At 45.1% G+C, this 12227-nt stretch overlaps 1 protein-coding gene across 1 annotated transcript in view; it reads right to left on the reverse strand.

The window, feature by feature from the left end:
* Nucleotides 1-1637: 1637 nt before the first annotated feature.
* LOC122932819 (T-lymphocyte activation antigen CD86-like) overlaps nt 1638-12227 on the reverse strand; it is a 76537-nt gene continuing 65947 nt past the window's right edge. Inside the window, exon 7 of the mRNA XM_044287448.1 lies at nt 1638-2545. Coding sequence (XP_044143383.1) covers nt 2494-2545 — 52 coding nt within the window. The 3' untranslated portion in view covers nt 1638-2493. The remainder of the gene's footprint in view (nt 2546-12227) is intronic.

A 12227-nucleotide genomic window follows, 5' to 3' on the forward strand; every position in this document is an offset into this window, starting at 1 on the left:
CCACTATAGCACTGCAGCTTTATATATATATATATATAGGTTCCCTACCCTAGGAGGAGCTTCCCTGTTAGGCCTCATGCACACGATGTGCCGGCCGTTCCGTACATTAGGGACCACAATTTGCGGTCGTCCCCAATGCCTTGCACTATCCGTGTGGTTGCCAGCAGATGGATCCAGACCCATTCAACTTGAATGGGTCCATCATCCATCCGCACCGCTAAAAAATAGAACCGTTTTTGGGCGTTGGGGAGGCACAGAGAGAAAACCCCATGGAAGCACTCCGTAGTGCTCCTGTGAGGTTCTGTACCTCCATTCTGCGGCGCTCCGCATCCGTTATACAGTGTGCACACGGCCTGGTGCCTGTGTGCTGTCTGCGGGCCGCAGTACGGGCATGGCAGGGCAACGGCCATATGCATGAGGCCTTACATTGCATCATACTGTTCAGCCGCCATGTGATGCATGTGTACGGAAAAGCAAAAACGATATACTGCAAGTCCGTATTTCTCCTGGTATCGCATGGCTTATATAATGGAGATAAAAGCCACAAGCTACTAATATGTAGAAACCATACTGTAACAATAAACGTAGGAAGCCTAAAGCCTTCGACATATCATAGTGCTTTTCTTTTCCTTTAAAATAGGAAATAGAATATAACAGAACGCCATTTCATATGGCTATAACATATACCTTACCATAAGGGGGATGTGAGTTCACAGTAGGTGACAAATAAAAAAAAGGCTGTCACATATACCTTCCCAGGGATGTCCTTCAGTATTACTTTTTAATATGTAGTTCACGGTAGGTTACAAATAAGTAAATAAAAAGAAGCCATGCTCACCTTCACCAACCATTGTCCTTCTGACGTTTTCCTGGTTCAACAAAGGAAATGCCTTGAGATGACTGCTCAGCCAATCACTGGCCATAGTCTTGACCCACTTTAGTCTGCGGTTGGCTGGTTGACATTTCCTGCATGTTGAGCCGGGGCCAGGAAGTGGAATCGGTGAGGGTGTTTTTGGTTTTTTTCGTACCCAGTGTGAGCCGTACATAAAAAAATTTATCTAATACTGCTGGAGGATCCCTAAAACCTCCTATATATAGATGTGAAAATGAAAAATAAAATAGCAGTTGCAAGTGAGACAGTAAATTGATTTTCTTCCTGAAGCCTTAAAGGAAACCTGCCATCAACTTTATGCTGACCGTACTGAGGGCAGTATAAAATAGTGACAGACATGCTGATTTCAGCGGTGTGTCACACATCAGCTAAAAGTAAGTGGTTGCCGAGAACCAGCATCATAATCATTGCAGCCCTGGCCTGGAAAAGAGTCAAATCTACCTGAGAAGAGTCCTGGTTATTCATAATCTCCTGCTCTCCTGTCCATCTGCTGATGATTGGCAGTTCTCTCCTAGACAGAAAAGGAAAAAAACAGGTAGAAGACGGTCAATCATCAGCAGGTGGGCAGGAGAGTAGGAATACCGTAGGTGGCGGTATAGGAATTCTGTAGGTGACTCTTCTCAGGTAGGTTTTCAAGGCCTGGGCTGCAATGATTATGATGCTGGTTCTCGGCAACCACTTACTTTTAGCCCATGAGTGACACAGCGCTGAGATCAGCATTTCTGTCACTACTTTATACTGCCCTCGGTACGGTCAGCATAAATTTGATGACAGGTTCCCTTTAAAAGACATAAACTTTGACAACCACTTTTATTTCCTCATTCCGTTTCCTCATTTTACATATAAAAATAAAATAAAAAAATATATAAAAACAGTCAGTTCTTGCTACAAAAAATAAAAAAGCACTGCAGCCCAAATAGAAGCCTATATGAGCAGTTCAAAGAAAAAGGTTTGTAAATGACAAAGAGAAAGCTTATCTACAGACTTCACACTGATTCTTCTCGTAGTCCAGCATAGACTTGTCTACAAATACTGGCTATACATTCAATAGCTAAATAAGAGGCAAGAGAGCAACAGGACCAGACAATCTGCTTCTCGACTCTGTATTTTTAAGTGCTAATTCCTTCATTTTCCAGATTATCTGGACTCCTACTGTCAGATGTTGATGGTCCACCAAAATTAAAAAAAATCTTCTACTCCATGGTATCTTCACCTGATTATAAAAACATCAGCTATCACTGAACCCAATGAGTATGGGAAGCTCACTCTTTTCATAATAGACTTGACATTTTTGGTCTTTCTTTGGTAATTAAGGTCTTATTTCCATGTTTCAGAAGTGAGAATGCGCCAACGTACTAAAAGGCAGACATATTTCAGAAGTTCACCTTATGCCCCATACCATGTAAATATATTGGCATATGTGAACCTCTAAAATCCACGTGGTTCCAGTCATGGGAGAATTTTCTGTCAATAAGATTTAAACTTCAAAGCAATCATGAAACGATTATTCGGTGAAACCATTTGTAGTTTTGTATCCCCTGGTGATGTCAGTAGAGTACTGTATTTTTGAAATGGTCTGGAGAAAAATTTCTGTAGACTTGTCAAGAAACATTGACTTCCACGTTATCTCCGATGAATGATGTTGTCTCCTCTCTGATGGAAAAACAGAGTGCAGAAATTAGATTGTAAATGGAAACATAAAAAATGAAATTTTCCTAAATATTGTCAAATTTTTTAATAGGGGTTGTCTGGTTCTGAAAAACTATTTCTAAATTTGTACTTAAAAGGATATTTCTGCCACTTCCATACCATTGTCTAGTGACCCGCTTTGATGGTGATATCGTTCCGACACAGGGACGTATGACCACTGGCTGCAGATGATGAGTGGCTGTAGCAGTTACATGCCCCTGTGTTTGAACATCACAGCAAGCAAAGAGTGATGAGGGACTGGGAAGCATTGGTATGACGGTGGTGGGGGAGCCATGTTTTTTTGTGCTTAAGCAGCATTTTCAAAACAAATTCACAGACTACCACCTATAAAACATACCGTATATACTCGAGTATAAGACAAGTTTTTGGGCACAAATTTTTGTGCTCAAAAAGCCCCCTCGTCTTATACTCGAGTCTACTATCTTACTTTGTCTTTGCTCCAGGTAATGCAGTCAGTGCGGGGGGCGGCGCTCACTCACTGACGTCACGCGCCTGCGCCGCCTAGTGGGAGCAGGCGCGTGACGTCAGTGAATGAGCGCCGCTCCTCGCACTGCCTGCGGCTGCTATTACCGGAGTAAAGACAAAGTAAGATATCCAAAGTTAAAGAATACTGATGAATACTAATTTATAAATATACTGCTGTGAGCGTCGGGGAGGGGGATCTGTGGATGGCACTGTAGGGGGATCTAGTGGATGGCAGTGCCATCCACAGATCCCCCTACAGTGCCATCCACAGATCCCCCCTCCCCTAAACAGTGCCATCCTGGCACTGTTTAGGGGAGGGGGGATCTGTGGATGGCACTGTTTAGGGGGGAATCTGTGGATGGCACTGTTTAGGGGGGAGATCTGTGGATGGCTCCCTGTATTTAATGCAGAGTGTGTGTGTATATAATGCACACACTCTGCATTAAATACAGGGAGTCAGAGTCAGACTCCCATCAATCTGAGTCACCCTCTTGCAGATGTGTTTATATAATGTAGAGTGTGTGCATTATATACACATACACTCTGCATTATAGCTGCATTTTCCACCCTAGTCTTATACTCGAGTCACTAATTTTTCCCATTTTTGGGGGTAAAATTAGGGGCCTCGGCTTATACTCGGGTCGGCTTATACTCGAGTATATACGGTAGCCTTTTTTTCAGTCACATTAAAATAACCCCCCAAAATATATGAAAAAGGAAAAATTAATAACAAAAAAGAAGAAAATAAATTGTAGGGAATAGCGGTTTGCGCAGGTGTAGACTGATTTGTGTATGGGACACTGTCCCTAAGTCTCACCCTATTTTTCGATACCCTGCCTACAAAACGGAATGGCCGCTCTGATAGGGGCGATCCCTTTATCAGGGCCGTCCTAGGGCCACGTAGGGGGGTCCTGAACGCCTATTAGTATCAATTGGCTGATAGACTACCATAAGGTACCAAAAAATTATCCAAAAAAAAGGGGGACAACCCACGAGCCTAACAAAATGGTATCCAAAATCACTATCAGATGTTATTCAAGTTCTTATCATTAATGATGACCCCGTCCCAACGTGTTTCATGCCTTGAATCACTGGGCTCATCAGGGGACATATTAACATTATTTAATAGGAGACTGGTACAGATACATAAATAATATACAGTACAGACCAAAAGTTTGGACACACCTTCTAATTCAAAGAGTTTTCTTTATTTTCATGACTATGAAAATTGTAGATTCACACTGAAGGCATCAAAACTATGAATTAACACATGTGGAATTATATACAAAGTATATGAAAAAGTATGAAACAACTGAAAATATGTCATTCTAGGTTCTTCAAAGTAGCCACCTTTTGCTTTGATTACTGCTTTGCACACTCTTGGCATTCTCTTGATGAGCTTCAAGAGGTAGTCACCTGAAATGGTTTTCACTTCACAGGTGTGCCCTGTCAGGTTTAATAAGTGGGATTTCTTGCCTTATAAATGGGGTTGGGACCATCAGTTGCGTTGTGGAGAAGTCAGGTGGATACACAGCTGATAGTCCTACTGAATAGACTGTTAGAATTTGTATTATGGAAAGAAAAAAGCAGCTAAGTAAAGAAAAACGAGTGGCCATCATTACTTTAAGAAATGAAGGTCAGTCAGTCTGAAAAATTGGGAAAACTTTGAAAGTGTCCCCAAGTGCAGTCACAAAAACCATCAAGGACTACAAAGAAACTGGCTCACATGCGGACCGCCCCAGGAAAGGAAGACCAAGAGTCACCTCTGCTGCGGAGGATAAGTTCATCCGAGTCAACAGCCTCAGAAATCGCAGGTTAACAGCAGCTCAGATTAGAGACCAGGTCAATGCCACACAGAGTTCTAGCAGCAGACACATCTCTAGAACAACTGTTAAGAGGAGACTGTGTGAATCAGGCCTTCATGGTAGAATATCTGCTAGGAAACCACTGCTAAGGACAGGCAACAAGCAGAAGAGACTTGTTTGGGCTAAAGAACACAAGGAATGGACATTAGACCAGTGGAAATCTGTGCTTTGGTCTGATGAGTCAAAATTTGAGATCTTTGGTTCCAACCACCGTGTCTTTGTGCAACGCAGAAAAGGTGAACGGATGGACTCTACATGCCTGGTTCCCACCGTGAAGCATGGAGGAGGAGGTGTGATGGTGTGGGGGTGCTTTGCTGGTGACACTGTTGGGGATTTTTAAAAAATTGAAGGCATACTGAACCAGCATGGCTACCACAGCATCTTGCAGCGGCATGCTATTCCATCCGGTTTGCGTTTAGTTGGACCATCATTTATTTTTCAACAGGACAATGACCCCAAACACACCTCCATGCTGTGTAAGGGCTATTTGACCATGAAGGAGAGTGATGGGGTGCTGCGCCAGATGACCTGGCCTCCACAGTCACCGGACCTGAACCCAATCGAGATGGTTTGGGGTGAGCTGGACCGCAGAGTGAAGGCAAAAGGGCCAACAAGTGCTAAGCATCTCTGGGAACTCCTTCAAGACTGTTGGAAGACCATTTCAGGTGACTACCTCTTGAAGCTCATCAAGAGAATGCCAAGAGTGTGCAAAGCAGTAATCAAAGCAAAAGGTGGCTACTTTGAAGAACCTAGAATATGACATATTTCAGTTGTTTCACACTTTTTTGTTATGTATATAATTCCACATGTGTTAATTCATAGTTTTGATGCCTTCAGTGTGAATCTACACTTTCATAGTCATGAAAATAAAGAAAACTCTTTGAATGAGAAGGTGTGTCCAAACTCTTGGTCTGTACTGTATATCTCCAGCAATAGTAATTGGCATTAAAAAATTATAGGCCTAAAAGGCCATAATAGTTATCGGTATTCAGTTTTATGTCATTCCCTACCCCTCCCTGTATGAGTCCTATAATATATTTATATCATAGTTGGACATTTGCATTTTCTACTATTGAAGGGTCAAATTGTCACTTATTTCGCTACATCAATGTATACTTGCATGCCCAATAGATCGATAATGGTAAGTGTGATGCCCTCAGGTACACAGAGACGATGGCCAGTACGTCAGGGAGGGAAGGGGATGCAGTTCAGTCAGGCGTCCACGATGGTGTCCCACCTGTAAGTGAGTGGGGACCAGGGCTGTTTTTTAGACAAGGTGTGACCCTGGGCAAAATTTAAAATTGGGGCCCCAAATCCTGAAATATTGGACTAGCAGTGTGACAGAAGGCACGGACAGCGGTTGCAACCACAGCAGCTGAGTGTAGACTGCCACATTATATCTCTTTAGCCTTTCCACTGTAAGCTGCTGATCCTGCAGCCTCTTTGGGTATGTTCACACAGAGCATCAGTTTTTTTTTGGATGTGGTTTTTTTCTGACTAATTTTATAAAACACTTTTTGATGCAGTTGTGGCGTGGATTTTTATTCCTTCCCATTTTCAATGGGAATTCTGGACATGGACCACGCGTTATGAATGGCCGAGGCACTTCTGTTTTTCCATGGTGCAGTTTATAAAACCACAAGCTGAAAAAAAGGTGTTGTCCCATCCGGGCCCCTGAAGTGAAGGGAGAGCACAGTGTGCATGCACGGTCATCATACCATTATACTATGAGTGTTCTGATAATAGCTGATCACTGGCTCTCTTATTTTTAGAAATTTCATAGCAGTGAATGGAGATTATCCTGCGCATGCACACTGTTATGGGGGATCTGTGGATGACACTTATGGAGGACCTGTGGATGACACTGTTATGGGGGGGTCTAAACAATTGGTCTTAACAATGCAGACCACCTAAACAATGTTGTGTTCATTAGTTCACCTAGAGCGCTCTATGGCCCAGACAGCCATGCGGTAATTGAACGAAGCACGGCTACATCACAAGCACCACACGAGCATGCCGTTTGTTTGTCCCTGGAGTCACAAAGAGCCCACAGGACACCAGAAACTCATACAGAGGCACAGGGAACTCACACAGTGGGGTCATACAGGGGGCACAGTGATCACACACAGAGAGGGCACAGGGAGCGCACACAGCGGGTTCACACAAAGGGGGCATAGGAAGCACACAGCGGGCACAGGGATCACACACTGGGAGCACACAGAGGGGGCATAGGGAGTTCACACAACGTGAACAGAGAGCACACACAGTGAGAACAGGGAGCACACAGGAGGGGGCACAGAAAGCATACATGAGGGGCACAGGGAGCACACAGGAGGGGGCATAGGGAGCTCACACAGCGTGCACAGGGAGCTCACACAGCAGGCACAGAGAGCACACACAGTGAGCACAGCGAGCGCACAGGAGGGGGCACAGGGAGTGCACAGGAGGGAGCACAGGGAGCACACAGAAGGGGGCACAGGGAGCACACAGGAGGGGGATCAGGGAGCACACAGGAGGGGGATCAGGGAGCACACAGGAGGGGGATCAGGGAGCACACAGGAGGGGGATCAGGGAGCACACAGGAGGGGGATCAGGGAGCACACAGGAGGGGGATCAGGGAGCCCACAGGAGGGGGATCAGGGAGCACACAGGAGGGGGATCAGGGAGCACACAGGAGGGGGATCAGGGAGCACACAGGAGGGGGATCAGGGAGCACACAGGAGGGGGATCAGGGAACACACAGGAGGGGGCACAGGGACCACACAGGAGGGGGAACAGGGACCACACAGGAGGGGGCACAGGGACCACACAGGAGGGGGCACAGGGGAAACACAGAGCTGACATTGGGAACTCACAGGTCAGTGACCATCAGTAGTTGAGGGCAGTGCAGGGCTGCTACAATGATAGTGTGAACCCAGCAGCCCTGCACCCCCTCCACAGACACTGCTGCATGCTTCTTAATAGGAGGGTCCTGGGAGCTCCTGCAGTCCGGCAGCTGAGGTCAGAACCTGTGGGTTGGACACAGCAGAAGGCCCAGTCACCCAGTCTCACGTATGGGCCTTGCAGCCTGGAGCAAGTGCAGGCAAAGGATGGGGGGACGGGGCTATGTTAGCTCCGCACACACAGAATGTCCTGATGCTGGTCTGTGGCATCAGGATTGTGGATAATGCTGGCCTGTCACCGAGCTCAGGTGAGACGAGAAGACGCGTGGGGGATGCTTAAGTATCTAACAGCAGGGGGCCAGTTTTTTTATGGGGAGTGGCTAAAGTACAAATTGGCTTTGTATAAATTATACAATAATTAAAAAAGCGGAAAAAGATGAAAAAATATATGCAAATAGGGCTCTCAACAACGGATAGTTGGCTGGTGGATTACAAAAAGCATGCAAATCATTGCATTCATTTAATCCCAAGGGTGTTGCAGTATTAAGAATGTATATCCATCTGGATTCTTTTTGTTTCAGGGTTCCATCCAGATCCCCACCTCTGATAGAATGTTTAATTGTTTCAATCATTGAAAAACGTACTGATTTGATGTCATCAGCATGATGTTGCCATATATGCCTACCGTAGTAGGTGGTTTGTCTCGTTTGTTACATATATCGCCAATGTGTTCAATAATTCTTTTCTTGAACATCCTACACGTCTTGCCCACATATTTTAATCCTCATACACATTGTGCAAGATATACAACTCCAACAGTGTTGCAATTTGCAAAACTGTGAGATTTATATATTTTATTTTCTGAGCTGTTGGAAAAACTATCCCCCAATAAAGTGGCATGCTTTGCATTTACCACATTTGAAGGTGCCCATCCTTCTACTAGTTAGCCAGCTGCTTTTTTCAGGGGCCTCAAAGTGACTATGTACTAGTGTATCCCCTACACTGCGTCCTCGTCTAAATGTGATTGCCGGGTTGTCAGAAAGACATTTTTCCAGATCCGGATCTGATTTAATCTGTTGAGATTCCATGTCATAAATTCCAATAATTCTAATAATTTGTTGTGCATATTCTTTCTTTTTAAACTGCAATAGGGAAGATCGATCAGTCTACTTAGCCACATTCCATGCTTTAAAGAGACATGCATTGGCGTATCCTCTTTGTTTGAAGCGATTATAAAGTTTGGAGGCTTCCTGCATGAATACTAGAGTTGAGCGAACACCTGGATGTTCGGGTTCGAGAAGTTCGGCCGAACATCCCGGAAATGTTCGGGTTCGGGATCCGAACCCGATCCGAACTTCGTCCCGAACCCGAACCCCATTGAAGTCAATGGGGACCCGAACTTTTCGGCACTAAAAAGGCTGTAAAACAGCCCAGGAAAGAGCTAGAGGGCTGCAAAAGGCAGCAACATGTAGGTAAATCCCCTGCAAACAAATGTGGATAGGGAAATGAATTAAAATAAAAATTAAATAAATAAAAATTAACCAAAATCAATTGGAGAGAGGTTCCATAGCAGAGAATCTGGCTTCCCGTCACCCACCACTGGAACAGTCCATTCTCAGATATTTAGGCCCCGGAACCCAGGCAGAGGAGAGAGGTCCCGTAACAGAGAATCTGGCTTCATGTCAGCAGAGAATCAGTCTGCATGTCATAGCAGAGAATGAGGCTTCACGTCAGCCACCACTGCAACAGTCCATTGGCATATATTTAGGCCCAGCACACACACAGGCAGAGGAGAGAGGTCCCGTAACAGAGAATCTGGCTTCATGTCAGCAGAGAATCAGTCTGCATGTCATAGCAGAGAATGAGGCTTCACGTCAGCCACCACTGCAACAGTCCATTGGCATATATTTAGGCCCAGCACACACACAGGCAGAGGAGAGAGGTCCCGTAACAGACAATCTGGCTTCATGTCAGCAGAGAATCAGTCTGCATGTCATAGCAGAGAATGAGGCTTCACGTCAGCCACCACTGCAACAGTCCATTGTCATAAATTTAGGCCCAGCACTAGTGTTGAGCGGCATGTCCCATATTCGAATTCGCGAAATTTTGTGAATATTCGAAAGAATATTCGTAAAATATTCGCGATTATTCAAATTCGTTATTATTTCGCATATGCGATAATTCGAATTTTCGCATCGCATAATACATATGCTATGCAAAATTCACATGTGCGCTAATGAAATCGCCTTACGAAGATTCGCAACTCAATTCAATCACTAATGTATGAATGCAATGCCCTTTGCCTCTGTTCTGGGACAAGTGTAGATATTCGCATGTGCGCTAATAAAATCGCCTTACGAAGATTCGCACCTCAATCACTTTCTAGGGAATGTGAGACTTTTGGGAATCAATCGAGATACAGTGGGGGGTGATGACAGTAGTTGACAGAGTACAGATCAATGTAATCTGTAAGGTGGAAAGTAAAATAAAAAATACGAATATTCGTAAATCGAATTTTACGAAGTTCTACGTATTCGCGAATATGGTGCTATACTATATGAATGCACAGGCCTTTGCCTCTCTGTTCTGGGGACAAGTGTAGATATTTGCATTTGCGTTAATAAAATCGCCTTACGAAGATTCGCAGCTCAATTCAATCACTAATGTATGAATGCAAAGCCCTTTGCCTCTGTTCTGGGACAAGTGTAGATATTCGCATGTGCGCTAATAAAATCGCCTTACGAAGATTCGCAACTCAATTCACTAATGTATGAATGCAAAGCCCTTTGCCTCTGTTCTGGGACGTGCCGATATTCGCATGTGCGCTAATAAAATCGCCTTACGAAGATTCGCGCCTCAATCACTTTCTAGGCAATGTGAGTAAGATCTGAGCTGTTGGACCTTTGGGAAACAATCAATTATATGTGTACTGTAATTTTGTGGGGGGGGGGAAAACAAAAAACGAATATTCGTTTTTACGAATATATAGCACTATATTCGAAATATTCGCGAAATCGCGAAGTTGCGATATTCGCGAAAAAAATTTGCTTTTCGAATATTCGCTCTCAACACTACCCAGCACCCAGGCAGAGGAGAGAGGTCCCGTAACAGACAATCTGGCTTCATGTCAGCAGAGAATCAGTCTGCATGTCATAGCAGAGAATGAGGCTTCACGTCAGCCACCACTGCAACAGTCCATTGGCATATATTTAGGCCCAGCACACACACAGGCAGAGGAGAGAGGTCCAGTAACAGAGAATCTGGCTTCATGTCAGCAGAGAATCAGTCTGCATGTCATAGCAGAGAATGAGGCTTCACGTCACCCACCACTGCAACAGTCCATTGGCATATATTTAGGCCTAGCACACAGGCAGAGCAGAGAGGTCCCGTAACAGACAATCTGGCTTCATGTCAGCAGAGAATCAGTCTGCATGTCATAGCAGAGAATCAGGCTTCACGTCACCCACCACTGCAACAGTCCATTGGCATATATTTAGGCCTAGCACACAGGCAGAGCAGAGAGGTCCCGTAACAGACGATCTGGCTTCATGTCAGCAGAGAATCAGTCTGCATGTCATAGCAGAGAATGAGGCTTCACGTCAGCCACCACTGCAACAGTCCATTGGCATATATTTAGGCCTAGCACACAGGCAGAGCAGAGAGGTCCCGTAACAGACAATCTGGCTTCATGACAGCAGAGAATCAGTCTGCATGTCATAGCAGAGAATGAGGCTTCACGTCAGCCACCACTGCAACAGTCCATTGGCATATATTTAGGCCTAGCACACAGGCAGAGCAGAGAGGTCCCGTAACAGACAATCTGGCTTCATGACAGCAGAGAATCAGTCTGCATGTCATAGCAGAGAATGAGGCTTCACGTCACCCACCACTGCAACAGTCCATTGGCATATATTTAGGCCTAGCACACAGGCAGAGCAGAGAGGTCCCGTAACAGACAATCTGGCTTCATGACAGCAGAGAATCAGTCTGCATGTCATAGCAGAGAATGAGGCTTCACGTCAGCCACCACTGCAACAGTCCATTGGCATATATTTAGGCCTAGCACACAGGCAGAGCAGAGAGGTCCCGCAACAGACAATCTGGCTTCATGACAGCAGAGAATCAGTCTGCATGTCATAGCAGAGAATGAGGCTTCACGTCAGCCACCACTGCAACAGTCCATTGGCATATATTTAGGCCCAGCACACACACAGGCAGAGGAGAGAGGTCCAGTAACAGAGAATCTGGCTTCATGTCAGCAGAGAATCAGTCTGCATGTCATAGCAGAGAATGAGGCTTCACGTCACCCACCACTGCAACAGTCCATTGGCATATATTTAGGCCTAGCACACAGGCAGAGCAGAGAGGTCCCGTAACAGACAATCTGGCTTCATGACAGCAGAGAATCAGTCT

Source organism: Bufo gargarizans, chromosome 3 (assembly GCF_014858855.1).
Source record: "Bufo gargarizans isolate SCDJY-AF-19 chromosome 3, ASM1485885v1, whole genome shotgun sequence".
In the NCBI taxonomy this organism is placed as follows: Eukaryota; Metazoa; Chordata; class Amphibia; order Anura; family Bufonidae; genus Bufo; species Bufo gargarizans.